Source organism: Lachnellula hyalina (assembly GCF_007821495.1).
Source record: "Lachnellula hyalina strain CBS 185.66 chromosome Unknown contig00069, whole genome shotgun sequence".
NCBI lineage: Eukaryota > Fungi > Ascomycota > Leotiomycetes > Helotiales > Lachnaceae > Lachnellula > Lachnellula hyalina.
Window position 1 is genome coordinate 115,158 of NW_022157183.1, and position 16,115 is coordinate 131,272.

The 16,115-nt window shown below is 47.8% G+C and overlaps 8 protein-coding genes across 8 annotated transcripts; 5 read left to right on the top strand and 3 right to left on the bottom strand.

Moving 5' to 3' along the window:
- Nucleotides 1-329: 329 nt before the first annotated feature.
- On the bottom strand, nt 330-2,751 carry ths1 (Threonine--tRNA ligase, cytoplasmic; the record flags this gene model as incomplete). Its single annotated transcript, XM_031148545.1, has 3 exons — nt 330-484; nt 537-2,576; nt 2,640-2,751. 3 exons carry the CDS (start codon nt 2,749-2,751, stop codon nt 330-332), a joined length of 2,307 nt encoding a protein of 768 aa, XP_031005250.1.
- Nucleotides 2,752-3,000: 249 nt separating this feature from the next.
- Nucleotides 3,001-3,826, top strand: GAR1 (H/ACA ribonucleoprotein complex subunit; the record flags this gene model as incomplete). Its single annotated transcript, XM_031148546.1, has 3 exons — nt 3,001-3,246; nt 3,299-3,454; nt 3,587-3,826. 3 exons carry the CDS (start codon nt 3,001-3,003, stop codon nt 3,824-3,826), a joined length of 642 nt encoding a protein of 213 aa, XP_031005249.1.
- A 532-nt stretch (nt 3,827-4,358) lies between these two features.
- Nucleotides 4,359-5,239, bottom strand: pps1 (CDP-diacylglycerol--serine O-phosphatidyltransferase; the record flags this gene model as incomplete). Its single annotated transcript, XM_031148547.1, has 4 exons — nt 4,359-4,727; nt 4,749-4,972; nt 5,027-5,122; nt 5,173-5,239. The coding sequence occupies 4 exons, from the start codon at nt 5,237-5,239 to the stop codon at nt 4,359-4,361; spliced, it is 756 nt and encodes a 251-aa protein (XP_031005242.1).
- A 668-nt stretch (nt 5,240-5,907) lies between these two features.
- YIL108W (putative zinc metalloproteinase) lies at nt 5,908-8,513 on the bottom strand (the record flags this gene model as incomplete). Its single annotated transcript, XM_031148548.1, has 5 exons — nt 5,908-6,004; nt 6,053-6,179; nt 6,233-7,014; nt 7,112-8,058; nt 8,109-8,513. 5 exons carry the CDS (start codon nt 8,511-8,513, stop codon nt 5,908-5,910), a joined length of 2,358 nt encoding a protein of 785 aa, XP_031005241.1.
- A 1,381-nt stretch (nt 8,514-9,894) lies between these two features.
- Nucleotides 9,895-11,148, top strand: LHYA1_G003580 (uncharacterized protein; the record flags this gene model as incomplete). The annotated part of the gene is made up of 2 exons (XM_031148549.1): nt 9,895-9,972; nt 10,075-11,148. 2 exons carry the CDS (start codon nt 9,895-9,897, stop codon nt 11,146-11,148), a joined length of 1,152 nt encoding a protein of 383 aa, XP_031005209.1.
- A 594-nt stretch (nt 11,149-11,742) lies between these two features.
- Nucleotides 11,743-12,619, top strand: CYP52A6 (Cytochrome P450; the record flags this gene model as incomplete). The annotated part of the gene is made up of 3 exons (XM_031148550.1): nt 11,743-12,135; nt 12,384-12,429; nt 12,498-12,619. The coding sequence occupies 3 exons, from the start codon at nt 11,743-11,745 to the stop codon at nt 12,617-12,619; spliced, it is 561 nt and encodes a 186-aa protein (XP_031005210.1).
- Nucleotides 12,620-13,194: 575 nt separating this feature from the next.
- Nucleotides 13,195-13,557, top strand: CYP52A4 (Cytochrome P450; the record flags this gene model as incomplete). Its single annotated transcript, XM_031148551.1, has 1 exon — nt 13,195-13,557. One exon carries the CDS (start codon nt 13,195-13,197, stop codon nt 13,555-13,557), a length of 363 nt encoding a protein of 120 aa, XP_031005211.1.
- Nucleotides 13,558-14,863: 1,306 nt separating this feature from the next.
- Nucleotides 14,864-15,917, top strand: LHYA1_G003583 (uncharacterized protein; the record flags this gene model as incomplete). The annotated part of the gene is made up of 2 exons (XM_031148552.1): nt 14,864-15,403; nt 15,516-15,917. 2 exons carry the CDS (start codon nt 14,864-14,866, stop codon nt 15,915-15,917), a joined length of 942 nt encoding a protein of 313 aa, XP_031005212.1.
- Between the last annotated feature and the right edge of the window lie 198 nt (nt 15,918-16,115).

Consider the following 16,115-nt stretch of genomic DNA (forward strand, 5'->3'; position numbering starts at 1 on the left):
CGGAGGTGTAGATCTCACTCAGCCACCCTCACCCTCACCCTCACCCTCACCCTCACCCTCACCCTCACCCTCACCCTCACCTCCATCTCCACCCCATTTCATCACCCCATCATGTGATATACATTGTCTTCCTGGGGTAAAATCTTCAGGTCACGCTTCTCAAAACAATTGGCTTCATAATCTGTTCCTTCATTCATCATCACCAGGTCGTAGCTCTAGCACTGCTCTACCTACTTTTAGCAGACACAATGATCATGCATACTATAAATGTATTGTAATCCCTTCAACTCCCCCGCTCCCCCTCCCAATCAAGCACTCACCACCCTCACTCAAAACGGACTCCCCGATCCCCGCCCATCACGCAGTGCAACGAGCTTCGTAGTAGCCTCTTGCAACGGAACTGGCTTGCCTCGATCCTGTGTCGAAGTGTCGTCACGGTATCGGATATTGACTTCTCGTCCATTCATCTCCTGATCACCGACAACTCCGGGAAAGTTAGCTTTTGACACATCCAATCCTTACCGTTGAAGACTTACCGAATATGAAGTTGTATTGTGACAATTGGCCAGTACGGATCTTCTTCTGGAGCGTATTGCCGCTGAGATCGATATCAATAAACATGTGCTGCTCCTTGAAGATAGCCTGCACCTCCTTTCCGTAGTCATAGAAACCCACGCCGACTGGAATTACAAGGATTTGTCGAGGGCTGAGCCAGAAGGGCCATTTTCCTGCAAAGTGCTCCGTCAAGATGGCTGTGAATCGCTCGATACTTCCTGCAATGGCACGGTGGATCATGACTGGCCGGGCACAGCCTGGAGTAAGAGGCTTGATCACCCTCTCCTTGACCGCGCCTTCTACTTCGGTTTTCTTGGGCTCTTCCGCCTTGGCCTTCGCAACTGGCGCCTCGGCATCTTCCTTTGGCTTCGTGACCATTTCTGAAGTCATGTACTCAAGACCAAAGTTCTGCGGCAACTGAAAGTCGAGTTGAATTGTAGCACACTGCCATTCCCGTTTCAAGCAATCGGAGATAGTGATGTCAATCTTTGGCCCATAGAATGCCCCATCACCCTCGTTCAACTCCCAAGGGGTACCACCTTCGCAAAACTCATCCAACGCTGATCGGAGCTTTCCTTCTGCCATATCCCAAGTCTCGAGCTTTCCCATGAACTTCTCTGGCCGTGTAGAGAGCTTCATCCTGAATGTGAAACCAAGCAGACCGTAGACTGTTTGAAGAAAATCAAAAATATCGGTAATCTCTTCCTTGATTTGTTCCTCTCTGCAAAAAATGTGTGCATCATCCTGCTGGAACCTACGCACACGGGTGAGGCCAGACAAAGCACCAGAAGCTTCATTGCGATGAAGTACACCGAAATCAGCGACTCTCCACGGCAACTCTCGGTGACTTCTCTCGCGGTGATCAAACATCAGGCAATGTCCCGGGCAATTCATAGGCTTTAGCGCAAATGTGTCCTTCTCGACATCGAAGGTAAACATGTCGTCCTTGTAGTAGTTCCAGTGACCAGAAGTCTTCCACAGTTCCGAATTATACATGTTAGGTGTAATCACCTCATTGTAGCCACGCTTCCAGTATTGCTCCCGGAGGAAAGCCATGATGGTGTTGTAAATACGGGTACCATGAGGTAGCCACATGGCCGAACCAGGTGACATATCATGGAAGAAGAAGAGCTCCTGGTCTCTACCAATCTTTCGATGATCTCGCTTCGCTGCTTCTTCCAAGAACTTCTTATGCTCTGCCATTTGCTTTTTATCTGGGAATGAGACACCATAGATACGCTGAAGGGAGTCATTGTCCTTGTTTCCCAGGAAATAAGACGCCGAGTTCTTCATGATTGCAAAAGTCTCGATTCTACCAGTGTTGGGCACGTGAGGGCCTCTACACAAATCGATAAGAGGTCCATTGCGGTATACGGTGGTAAATTCGCCGTCCTTAATCTTGTCCTTGATGATGTGCTGCTTATATTTGTTATAACTGAACATCTCCAACAGGTCATTTTTTGAAAGCACAAGTCTTTCAAACGGTTGCTTCTCTTTGACAATCTGGCTAACCAGTGTCTCAAGCGGCTTCCAATCTGACTGTGCAACAGCAGCCCCATCTGGTAGACCCATCTCGTAGTAAAACCCGCCCTCAATGGGAGGGCCAATACAAAGACTACAGCCGAACCGTCTCTCTGACGCCTCACCAAGGATATGTGCCGATGAGTGCCAGAACACTTTCTTTCCCTGCTCATCGTCAAATGAAAGTAGTTCCAGTTTGCAGCTTGCCTCAAGCGGGCGTTCGAGGTCCCACAGTTGATCATTACTTCCATTGAGTCTTGCGACAACTGTGCGCTTGAAGAGACTGTTCGAGATGGCTTTCGCGATTTCCGCAGGCGTCGTAACCCAAGAGGTTCCGGCCTTGATGCTTCCGTCGTGAAGTGTAATCTGTATGGGTTCCCGAGGTTTCGCAGCGATCTCTTCGTCGAACTTTACTTTTAATTTTGCAAATAGTTCGAGGCGTTCCGTGAGGAATTGGGGCTGAGGGCTCAGCTCGAGGGGTCCAGCATCTCCTCCATCCGCTACTTTCTGTCAGTATACCTAGGCTTTCCTTTCACAATAGCAGATTGGGGAGATTGTTCAACCTTTACTGGCAGACTTGTTTTTGGCTGCTTTCTGCTTCTGCTTCTTCTCGCCAATGGCGACGTTTTTGACGCCATCGACTACAGAGTCAACGGCCTTCTGGGCTTTCTCCATAGTTGCAATCACTTTGAATTGCTATTGTGCAAAAATCTTCCACACAACGTGAGATATTAAAACGTCTTGTCCTGTTGTGACTCTTGTGAGTCGGAACCCTAAAGTGATGGCCCGAGCTTTGCAGCCCCTCGTCTAGATCGAGCTTAGCGGGTTAAATTAGTGCGAAGTTTCCAAAGCTTCAAAAATATTTCCCAAAATTCTCAAATTTAGGAATACACTACCGAACCAAACCCACACCACAACACAACCATGTCTTTCCGAGGAGCACCAAGAGGTCGCGGAACCGGCGCAAACTTTGGAGGAGGCGGAAGTAGAGGAGGATTTGGTGGCCGTGGAGGTGCAAGGGGTGGTGGTTTTGGAGGCAGAGACAACGGACCGCCAGATACCGTTCAACCTATGGGATCCTTTTTACACTCCTGTGAAGGGGAAATCATCTGCGAATCAATCAACACCAAGATTCCATATTTCAATGCGCCGATTTATCTTGAAAACAAGGTATGTGTGCCCTAACAATCTGTTTTCCAGGCGCGCGCTGACATAGGTCTAGACATCCATTGGCAAAGTCGACGAGATCCTTGGGCCCATCAATCAGGTGTATTTTACCATCAAACCGACTGAAGGCATCCAAGCAACTTCGTTCAAATCCGGAGACAAGTTCTACATTGGTGGAGATAAGTTGCTTCCACTTGAGAAGTTCCTTCCAGTAAGTGGTCAACCTTTTTGAAGTTCAAATTCCCACTTGGGTAGAGCTTGGGGCCTTTACTTGCTTCAAATTCGTATCTGCTCTCGTGCATATATTATACTTCAGGAAACAATACTAATTTCGAGTCCATAGAAACCCAAGCCCCCACCAGGAGCACCAAAGCCTAAGCGCGCAGGCGGCGCACGAGGTAGAGGAGCACCTATGAGAGGAGGACGTGGGGGTGCAAGAGGAGCGCCAAGAGGACGCGGAGGCTTCAGCGCTGGTGGACGAGGTGGTCGCGGAGGCAGCGGGTTCTCAAGAGGCGGAAGCGGGGGTTTCACACCCAGAGGCAGAGGTGGTGGACGAGGTGGCTTTTCTCGCGGACGTGGTTGATTTCTTGACTCCTGGCTGTGTAGATATCTTGGCGTTTTGGGCGCATGTCAAAAGGTAAATCTAGGTCCTGTGGGTTACGTAGGGGTTTAACAAAATAGCTACAGGCTTTCAAAACTTGAAGTTCTATCATGAATATGTTTTTCCTTCGTAATTGTAGCCTTCTATAGGATTTGCTTGAGATTCTTCCATTTTTCAATCCCCACGTGTGGAAAGGTCCCAAAGTACCACGGGGACATGATCTGTTTCCAAGCGTCTTTCGAGCTTCCAGCCATACCTCAATCTCGACTTAATCCTTTGACATTCTTTCCATCTAGAACTAGCTAGCTATAGCGAATCAAGTCATAGTAGGAAAAGTCTCACATGGGTTGAAAAGGGTTGGAGGGAAATCATGCTTTGCTTCATCAAACTAAGAGGTATAGTAACTTCGTATCACGTATCCGCGCCGTCCCAACCATACGGGTGTCTTCTATTCCGTGTCTCGCTCCCTTTTTGTGGCACCTGACACCATACACATCACTCATACTACAACCAATTATGGCTTAGGAATATGTATCGTCTTGCTCGTCATCATAACCCCACTTAAAACAAATAGTCCTACGATAGGGTGAAATTCAAAGACAGTGCCGCTCGCCCAGGTACCCAAAGGCAAGTTATCCAAAGTCCATCCCTGACCAACCCAGTATGACATCAAAGCCACAATAGATAGCGATGTAGGGATGGGAGTACCTTCAAAGTATTTGCTCTTTCCGGTTGCGTCTTTCGGGACGTTAGCTACGGTGATATTGAAGCGCGCCAGGCGTGTAAGGCCACACAGAACGAAGAAAGTAAGGAAGAGGTGATCGACGGGCGTACGGAGTCCAATGGCAAAGGCAGCTGCAGCTGGCGAGACACCAAACGAAACCTATAAGTCATATCAGCAAACGGTCGCACAAGTGTATGTTGTGAAGCGCACCAAATCAGCAAGAGAGTCAAGCTCCTGGCCCATGAGGCTGCTCTTCTTCCTCCATCTCGCGACCTTCCCATCCATGAAGTCGAAGAACAGACCGAAGGGCATTAATGCCAAGGCTGCCCATAAGTTTGCGTGTGCAGAGGGCGGGCCGAGGCAGTAGCGCATGGAGGAGAAGACAGACATGACACCACAGAATCCTAATGGCCTTGATTAGTATAGTTGTGTCTGGGGGTGCGCTCTTGAAACTGTACCGTTGAGTTCCGTGATGAAATCTGCAAGATGCAGCATCCTGATCATAGAGAAATGCCCAGTATCTTCAGCGAGAAGCTTCTTTTGCTTGTCAACTGCTATGCAAAATCAGTGCTGTCTCCTATACCTCGCGATGGGAGGAACATACCAGGTTCACCAACTGTTGAGTCTTTCGATGAGCCATTTGGGGCATTGGCAGTGGTTCTTTTCGACATGTTGGTTGAGGATAGAGCTTTCACTGCAGACGTGAGGATGTTCGGTGGTGGGTAGTTAAGAGAGGGAAGCAGATTCCGAAGTCTGCTGGAAAAGAGGAAGATGTCGGTGTCGTAGGTACAAGTATTGCGCCTTGCTTTTGTGACATTTTAGCTTCATGACGTTGGGAGGGAGGACTCAGCCACACTTTCCTGTGATTGGCTGGGCTTGGCTGGGCTTGGCTTGCAGACAGACAGACTGGGCATGACTCGGCTAAAGGAAGGGGGGCGGGGCGGAGCGGAGAGAGGGAGCGGGATTCTGTCACCAAACATTCACATCATCATCATCATCATCACCATCTTCTGTTTCCATCATTCTGGAAGCTGCAGGGCTAATCATAGTCCCAATCCTCTATCTTCATTACCGACGCTGCATCCCCACAAACCTATGAGATCTGGCAGTATTTGCCTCTTTGCTTGTGTACTCCTATGACTCTCCTCCGCACAAGATTGTCCCTATCATAAGGTAAGGTATGCTTGTATCCTTTGCTTGGTGTTCCGCATGGCTATTATGATCCAGAGAAGCGGCCAATACCGCAAAATGCTTTCCATGTACGGTTATACAACCCATACCTTCCTGTATCTGCATGCTAAAGTGCCCAAATCATTCTCCTTCCAAAATTATGCATCGCTCAACGCGTAATAAGTATACCAAATCCATCTACCCACTGCCCACAGCTTCCAGTGATTCCAGCAATGCTGTACCCCCTCGGAGGTACCAGAGAACTTCTGCTACGGGTTAGAATGACCTGAAGGCGCTATGATATGAACACTTACCCCGAGCCTCCAGTGGCATTCCCAAACACAGGTGATTTTCTCCCAAGACTCGTCATGATAGCTATGCCATCCAACCAGAGCCCGCTCCTCACATAAAATCCGGTAATATACTCGCCTCGTCGGGTATCTAACATAGTCAGCAATTGAATCGCCCACCAAATTAGAAAATTGTGCACGTACCCAAATTGAACTCACTGCCGCCAGGCTGACCACCTCTCTTCCCAAAGAGTTGAGAAGTGGAGTCCTCGTATACAAATTCAATTCCATCCAAGGCAAACCCATGGAAGACTCTTACGCAGGTCATAAGCGTCGTCTTCTGGATTGCGCTACTGAATATGATCTCCTGAGATTGAGACCCCTCCATTTGTGAGAAGCCAAGCTTGCTACTCCTAAAAGCCAGCTGGCCATTGGATAATTTGAGTCTAGACGCCTTAGAAGTGAGTAGGCTAAAGTCTTCTACTTCGTGACTGCCGCCAGCAACTGACTTTATCGAAAGCTTTAATTTGGACTTTCTTCGATCGGCTGGTAATCGACCTCGCAGCTCTTGCTCGGTCAGAATCACTTGCTTTTGAATCGGCCCATTGCCATTCCCGTCACCAAATTCTTGCCAAACATGGCACAAGTCGTCACCCTCAGTATAAATTTCAAGATAAGCAACGCCTGAAGCAGCTGTGACAACGACGTTTCCGCCGTCAACGAGCCAAACTTGAACTGATTCATCACTTAGCCTTGGAGGATCGGTCGGCAAGGCAAAGCAAGGGTGTCCTTTGAATCTAAGACAATCAAGTCGATGCCATGTACATTCGTCCTTTGCTAGTACCAAGCCGCCTTTCGACTTGGTCCGGGTTGAATATGGCTCCAGAGTAGTAAAGGATCGATTCAACGTAACATAGTCTCGGAGCATAACACCATTTTCCTGGTGAGGGCAACCGAATAGATGGCCTGTCTCGTGCATATGAGCGCTACAAATCACAACCGAGTCAGAACTTAATTTTTTCATAATGCTGAGGCATTTTTCGCAAGCCCAGCAGAAAGCCCGGGGGTTGAGGATTCACATACCCAATTCCAATATTCGCCGCTTCCCAAGCAGACCCGGACTCGTTGCAGTCATTGGCAACGTAGTTAGTGTCTGTGGGTGTGCAGTCCGAGAAAGCGGGAACCACCTCCTCGATACTAGAGGGGTAAGTGTGCAAGGCGTGTGACCCAAAAATTGCAAGTTGAATTTCACCTCCTCCTCCACCTAAAGCAGCATGGCCGGTGATGGTCTGAGAAGCTTTCTCCCAATGAGAATCTAGCAGTAAGACAGACACATACTGCTTCTGGCCAGGAACTGGTTTAAAATGATCTTTCACAGCTTCTGAAGCAATGGCGAAAAGGTCACCGCTTCTACTAGCCTTGGGGTTTTGCTGTGCCAAATCGAGATCCCGAAGCTCAGCAATTGTTTTAGAACATCGTATAACATGAACTTTAGCCTCACTCCTCATGGTCCCTAATTCGCGATCTCGGTGATTTGCTGTCCCGGTAATCCATTCTTCCTCCATTCTGAAAACTCTCCTTCCCAGTTTATTGCGGAACATCTGCTCAGAAGTGAAAGCCTGCCAGAGGTATGCTGCCATCCTGAACTTTTGAATGGCCGTCTCTAGCCCATTTCCCTCTTGCTCTATCCGAGCCGGCACGGCATCAAATGTAGCTGGGGAGTCTTTGGCTAATAGGATGACCAGTTGCAAAGGCGGGGCGCATAGCCGCGGAAGCATATGCAGAGTGAGGTATGACGAGTGTATAGGATTCGTCGTATTGCTATTAGCAAGCTTAGGGGATGTGAAATCGAAGCGCAATCGGTTGGGTCCCGGTATCAGATAGATCAGGGCTTTGAAATGCGAAGCAGAAACGGGCCAGTAGGTAGGAGGCAGTTGGTCGTCGAGCCTGCTCACGGTGAGGTTGCCTTCCAGAGCCTGGGTTGCGGGGTCTGCAATTGTGCCATACATAGACAATACTTTTTGGTATACCTAACCGAATATTAGCTGCAGGTCTCCCTTCCTAGAATCTCTGATCCTACCCAAGTATTGTCCGCAATAGACAGTATTCGAGGGGCGTATGGTGACGGGGGAATTGATGACTTTAGCGACGGTGATCCCAAACCCGACATGCCGCTCACCGAGTGTCTGTTGCCTGAAGATGATGAAATTGGAGGGCGAGTTGGTGGGATGGGGGGTGGAGGCGCGATGCCATTCAAAGTTTGGAGGTTGGAAGAAGACTGCGAATTGCTCATGGGCGGGGTCGCACCCCCATAGGAGGAATTCAGAGTTGAAGAAGATTTGGTGGTTGGCATGCTCGGAACAGAATTGTTACCGTTACCGTTACCATTATTGCTGTTGCTCGTGCTCGAGTCGGTGCCATCGCTTTTTTGTCTGTTGAAGCTCGACTTGCTGCGGCGCCTCAGATCTCGCAAGAAGGCAGGCATTGGAGCTGAGCTGAGGTGGAGCAACAGCTAATACCGTAGGCAAGTGTAGCGAACGAATTGAAGAGGTTCAAAAAGAAGAAATCATAACAAGACAGGCAAGCAAGCAAGCGAATGTGAGGTGGGGTGAGGTGAGGGTGAGTAGATGTGAATGCGAATGTCGATGTCAATAACGGCGATGGATTCCCGACCTCAACATGCCCAAAGTGAAGAAGGACTGACTGACTGATCTCGATCAAGAAGGATGACGACGAAGACGAAGCTAAATTTAAATCTTGGAAAAGTGGACCAGGATCAGGTAGAGCACGGCCATCAATTGTAGATTAGAATCCCATCATGAAATTAAATACCTAGGTAGGTATAGGTATACAAGAACTGGCAACATCTACTCGTACTATAGGTAAGCTCGGGTAAGGTAGGTAGATACGGCAATAGATAGGTAGTATTTGCATTAGGCAATCAATAGGTGAATAGGTGCACCCGTCTAGATACGGTAGATGTACTCGAGTAGATTGGTAGACGGATAGAGTAATTATTACTGTATTGCGTCAAAACGACTTTGTCTAATTGTTTCCTTATTACTATTTGTACAGCTGACTTATGATAAAGAGTCTTATCCTAGTAAACCGTTACCCTTTATTTAGTCTTTTATTTTATGTGATAGGTGATAACCTTGCCTTGCCTGTTGATGTCTGACTGGTGGGAGTGGAGATAAACATCTACTACGACCCATACCATACCACAGCAGTGAGACATTTGTAAATATGTGGCTTTCGCATTCAGTGTCCGGTTTGAAGTTCATCATCTTATATGGTATGGTCCAGATTCATTGGCTCGGCCAAACCAGAGCAGGCCAGGCCAGGCCAGGGCAGCTTGCTCACTACCTATAGGTACTACTGCACGAGTCCCCTGCCACCACTCACTCCACTCCCCTCCACTCCACTCCACTGCCCACCTTCGCTCGCGTCTTCCGCAGATCGACTTGTACCTACTGCACCTTATTTGCTTCTATTTTGCAGCCGCAACCGCCGTGGAATGAGCTTCAGCATTCGACTTCAATCCCAACCCGAGTCCTACCTTACCCTACCCTACCCTACCCTACCCTACCTTGGTCCCGATGAATATTTGGGTTATTATATTGATATAGATTTCAACTCTTGTTGCCAGAGAGAGTTAAAATACGATACCTAAATTTTCATCAAAGCCCTTCGCTCACTTGTCGACTCCACCACACGGGTCTCCATTTTCCGCCCGATAAAGAGCAGAGATCAACCTTAGCTTGGTCTGGAAAGAGGCCTCTCGCTCAAGTCAAGTCAAGTCAAGTCAAGTCCCTGGAGCAGATAGGTATATATCAGCCGCGCTTACCGTTCTGCTGCACTTCAGCATGTCTTCCTCTTTCCAGAAGGAACTGCGACCTGATGCCGTAGCTAATAAGGTCCTCCTGCGTGCCGAAGTGAACGAGGTAATTTACTCTTTCTCCCCCTCGCCCCCTCCTCCCCACCTTTCCCTCCCTCCCTCCGGTTCTATTATCTTCGGTCGATGCTGATACATACGTTATCCTCAGATCGGCCGCAAGCTAAAGACCAGACTTGCTCTCGCACAATACAAGGCCAGCCGTGGTTGGGAGGATCTCCCGCTGGACACAATTGAACCGAAAGTCGAACAAGAATTAAGGCTCAGGAGGCCAACTTCCAGCGGGGATATTCTCTCCGACTCATCGTCGAGCGCAGCCTCCGAGTTTCGATACTCCAACAACAGGCAGCTCATGAGCTCACCTCTCAAAGGACCTGCTATCTTCTCCGACGAAGTTGGATCACGAAGTGGCAGCGGGGTTAGTTCTGGCCACAGGAAACGAAGATACCATAACAGTTTCGATATTCCGTCCTTGAGTCCTGGTTCTCACAAAAGATTCCGTTCTTCCCCACCCTCTTCTAGACCTTCCAGGTCACTGAATGCAACCCAGCCCTCCTGGAAGAGCAATCGCCAACTGACCCAATCGTCCCCGATCAAACCTCGAAAACACACTCACTTCACTACCTCCTCTGGACCAAATGTGTCGTTCTACCGAGGCTCTTCTCACATGCCAGACGACTTTCAATCTACGAATTTTGCCGCTGTATCAGACGATGAGAACTCTTTGCCAGCCCATTCGTTCAGTATACAATCTTCACCTCCTACCACACCACCTCCAGCCCGCAATCGAGGCCGCCGAAACAAGGACAGGAATGGGAAATCTGGTGAAGAAGGAGCAGACCTGCTACTTTACCTCGCAACCTCCCCTTCACCTGCAAACCCAACCTCACGAGCTCGAATGCAACCCCCTTCGACGCCACCTCCTAAATCCCATGCTCTCCCATCATCCATGATGACTACTCCGGGTGGAGGTTCCGGGCTCCTGTCGGTTTTTGGAGGCCCCAATACACCCTCTCAAGCATTTGACTTTAGTGATTTTGTCAACATTACACCTAGCCCCGCCCAAAGGGTTTGGAACAAAACTCCTCGCATAAAGACACCACTCATAGTGGCCCGACGACGCCTCACTTTTGAAAACTCCAGTCCTGATCTGCGAGAATCCAATTCCAGCGCTCCCAGACACACTGGTTTGGGGATGCAGCTTGGTGGAGACCTTCTTTCGTGATCAATTTGACGGATTTATGGCAACGTCATTTTTGCTTTGTTTTATGAACTTCACGCTACAACATATTGACTTTTCATTGCACATGATTTATACGAATCGTCATCCGAGAGACGGCCGTTATGGGAGGAGAATTATATCTTAAGACTTTGGCGCTCAGCTCGTCTCGTCTATTACAGGAGTTTATAGTGTGCATTTGCCAGGAGTATGTTTTGCTAGTGGGTAGGTGGGTGCGTGGCGCGTAGGTATAATATTGGCGCATCGCTTCCTTGTTTCAGAGGATCACTTTTCGCGTTATTTTCGCGTTATGTGTCGAAGACGCGGGCGCGGATTATGATACCTTCCTAGGTAGGCAGGCTCTTGCTTGTGGGGTCCGCAGGTGACTTGTCTCAACCAAGGGCTTTTTATGGAGTACTGCTATAACCAATCAATTTCATCCTACGATCAAGTTCCAACCAACAACGAACCTCACTCTACCAATTCATCCGTGCTGACAGAGTATTATCAAAAGGCGTATGCTTGACATCTTTCAATGTCCTTCATCTTCATCTCATTCCTTTTCTTTTCCACGTTGCTATTGATAGTATCACTTCCAAAATGTCAATACCAATACCTATTACCAGCCTTCTAGGCCTTGCCTATATCATCGCCGCATGCTTCCTATACATATCACTTTCTAGCATCCTCTCAAGTCGACAAAATACTGCAAAGGCTCGTCAACTCAAGTGTCAAGACCCGCCCGAATTGAAGAGTCGCTACCTGATTGGCACCGACCTACTTCTACGTCTTCGTAGTGCAGACAAAGCCAAACTCTTCCCCGTCGGTTTGATCCAGCGATTCGTCGATGTCGGTGACACTACCTATAAGTATACACTCCCGGGCGGTCATTACCATCACGTCTCTACCATGGATTCAAAGAACATCCTAGCTAATTTGGCAACTCAGTTGAAAGATTTCGACCTGGGATCCACAAGACGAAGGAAATTTCTGGTAAGTACAACGGGATTTCTGGTTCTACCCTCCCCCGCGCCCCATCCCATCCCCTCTGTTACATTCCATGTCGTATCCTCTAACTCCTATAAATTTCCTAAACTTGAAACAAATGATTCCTCTACTCCTAAATCATCTTAAATAGAAGATGACTAAGCCTCTTGTCATCTAGGCCATTGTTAGGGAATGGGATATTCACCCACGATGGGGAAGGATGGCAGCATTCACGTCTTATGATGCGACCTCAGTTTGCTCGTGAGCAGGTGTCAGACTTAAATCTAGAAGAGACACATGGTGAGATCATCGGGCTCAAAGTCCATTCCACGTCAAAGTGGTTGCTAACACGTACTTATCATTAACAGTGCAGAACTTGATGAGAGCATTAAATCTTTCCTTGACATCTGGCAATTGGATCGAGTCTGTCGACTTAGGAGTCCTGTTCATCCGTTTGACACTCGACTCTGCCACTGAATTTTTTATTTGAAACCTCGGTGGACAGTCAGCTAGACATTTTCCCAAGTCACGGATGTTAAATAGCGAAGCCGGGGCTCCTAACTCTTCTAAGTTTGCGACTACGTTTGATGGATGACAGAACACACTGGCTACACGAGCTCGCCTCGATAGACTCTACTGGATTTTCTCGCCGAACAGCTTCATGAAAAATCTGCAAATCATAGTTAGCAGAAATTTCGGGGGGGGGGGCATTTTAACCTTGATATCTACCTTCTACGTTGTTTCCCAGCCTGTAGTCGTGACGTTTACGGACATTCTTACTGTTTTCAAGACGATATATTCAGAACCTACGAAGCGTTGTAGCTCATAACACTTGCTTAATATTTCGGGTTGTCCGCTGTGTGTTACCCCTGAAAACTGGCAGTTTGGAACAGTTCTTAAATTTATATTGAAATGCACTCAATCAATCATAGGCATTCCATAAGAATCACTATCATGAAATTTTCCACTCATAACTTCGACCTTCACATAAGTAGAGGCTAACAATCGAATCTCTAGTCATGACTTCGTTGACCATTTTGTCCGTCTGCCCCTTGCGAAGAATCCATGGGGAAGCAAGAAAGGTCGGCTGGTGCAGCTGAGAAATATGTTTTCCTAGATGCTTTGGCAACTCAGACAAGAGATCCGGTAGAATTGAGGACGCAAGCGTTACATTTGTTACTGGCTAGTCGAGACACAACGGCCTTACACCTAGGTTGGTTGTTCCTTGGGCCGTCCCAGGATCCAGTTCGGTACAAGAAACTTAGGGGTATCATCATTGAGGAGTTCGGCACCTACGATAAACCTTCAGGAATAGCATTTTCTCAACTGAAAGACAGCCGATATCTGCAGAATTGCAATGACGAGGTGTTGCGATTGCATCCTGCCGTACCAGTCAATGCAAGAACCGCCAACAAAGACACTACATAGGGGAGGTGGTCAAGATGGACTTTTACCAATCTTCATTCCGAAGGGAATGGCGGTGGAGTATAGTGTACATGCAATGGTGAGAAGTTTCCTGGCTTGGTTGTCAGAACTAAAGCGCCAGATTCCATGAGAACTGTGTAGTGTTTTATGGACGACTGCTATAAACTCAGCCTACACCTTTGCGTTTTTGTTGCTTCAAAGTAGACACATACTGACTGGCGATTATAGCATTACCGAGCGGATATTTGGGGCCTAGATGTCGAGAGGTTTAACCCTGAAAGATGGGAATATCTCCCGGTAAGTCACGCCTTTTGTCCGCGCTCGAATCCGTGAATCAATGAGCTCGTACTAGCCGACTGCTTCGTGATGCTTTGCTCCACTCGCGGGGCTTGATTGGAAGTCAAAGGCATTTATTCTACCAACCCTCGAATGGGGCTCCAAATTACAACTGCAGCCTGATGGATCTGGCAAATTGTAATTCTGGGGCTCTTAAGTCAGGAACGGGCCACCAAGGACTTGACTGTCCACATCCAGACATCATCGCAAGTGATCATACATCAATACAAAAGCTGACCAGGGAGTAGTTCAATGGTGGTCCCGCATTTGTCTGACCGAGGCAAGTTATGTGATTGTGCGACTACTACAGCGTTTCGACCAGATGGAGTATTTGGGAAAGGATCCTGTCATACGCCATAATCTTGCCTTGAAGAATAGTCTGGCAGATCCCGTGGAGATCAGGATGCATGCTGCTTGAAACGGAAATTGGAAGGGAATGGACTTTAGGGTTCTGATAGTCCTTGTTGCAATGAGATGCTGGAGGTCAAGCTTTTCATCAGAAATACAGCGTGTTTCCTAGAACCATGGATAGGCCTTTGTTTCTGTCCCGGATGGTTGGCACGTCCTATTTAAGTAAAGATCAAGTCGAAGAAAGGCATCTCCCATTTACCATTAAAACACTACATGTAATTGACAGTAATAATGGAGAGAGAGTTTCGACTGAATCCTGCCCAGAGATAATAATACCCCGCTCATTCTGGGCGGATACTCCTTACATACTAGTAGTATATATAGTACACTAGGTATATTTTTAGATACAAGTACCTACTGCCCCGCTGTAGATCGTGACCCCATTTACAACTACCGTACCTCTGCTTTACCTACCTTAGTTATAGTACTGCACGGACAGCTTGGCGGGTGAAGGGTGCAGGTCAGGTAAGTAGAGTGACCGGAATGTATATTGTATATACAAGCACTTTATGTCCTTTTAGAATCGTTAATAATTGTTATTGCCATCACAGACAGCCTGGCTATGGCTTCATCTTCTGAAGATCTTTCACGTCGGCCCTACGCACATAGGACAGCAGCTACTCCTACGAAGCATGCCCTGACCCGATCTCAATCCAGCTCCGTCTCCCCAAAGAGAGCAACACTTCCTCCAATTCAGACAATCATTCAAATACCAGAGGACCAAGTTTGGGGCCTTCGGAAAGAAGATCTTCGCAATTACTTTCTCGCCCTTCAAGGATACATTCTTCATCCCTATCCCTTGGGTCCCTTGTCTCCGCCACCGACAAATCTCGAGTCTAAACCGTCCGGACCAGCAGACCTCCCACCACTTCTAAAATTGCCTATTGAAATTAGGACGCTGGTCTACACCCATCTACTTCCTCCTTCCTGCTCTCCTCCGATCCGAGGTCCTCATCCCAGACAATTGCAAAATTACATCCATCTCTCTCAGCCCATACCATCTAACCTCTTACGTCTCAATCACCAAATCCGTTCGGAAGCCCTTCCACTGCTATACGGTTCTCCTAGTCAAACCGTATACATAAAGATCGATTACAACGTCGTGAGTCTTCTTACGCTCTAAATACACTATCACTCAGAGAGCAATTGGATGCTAGAGCTATCAAAAAACGTATTATAAGGTAGAGAGAGATCAGGAGCTAACTCACACCTAGTGGGTTCACAAAACCCGCCGTTCAGACCTTATCCTCACCTCCGCCCTAACCTCCTGCATCAGAAACATCAATCTTTCCATCCACCTGGGTTCCGAGAAACGGGCTAACAGACCAGTCGGTGAAACCTACGCCAGGTTGCAAGAGGTAAAAAAAGGCATTAAAAAGCTTGACAAGTGGCTATCAGGGGCCGATATCCAGAGAATGGAAATCAGCTGGCAGGAGCCACCGCAAACTTTTACCTGGCCACAGAAAAAAGAAGTACTGGATGGGTTAAGAGCTATTCGGGCAGTGAGTGTGCTTCCTGGAGAAATTAATTGGGGTTTGGATTGGAATAAGGGGCGGAGATTTAGATTTGAGGTTGAATATTTGAAAGAATTGGAAAGGGTAGAGCAAAGTGATTGACTGTTCGAATTGAGCTGACACTGTATATGAGTTCTGTATCTTCGGATTTATTCTAGTATCTGAACAATAAAAGTATCGACATGTGAGAATGAGTAAGTCCTATCCGCTAAAGACTAATGCCACCAACGCCGTGCTATGATATTACAAACATGGATCCAACCCTCATACTATATCTAGAATTGAAGCAGCTTTTGCCCG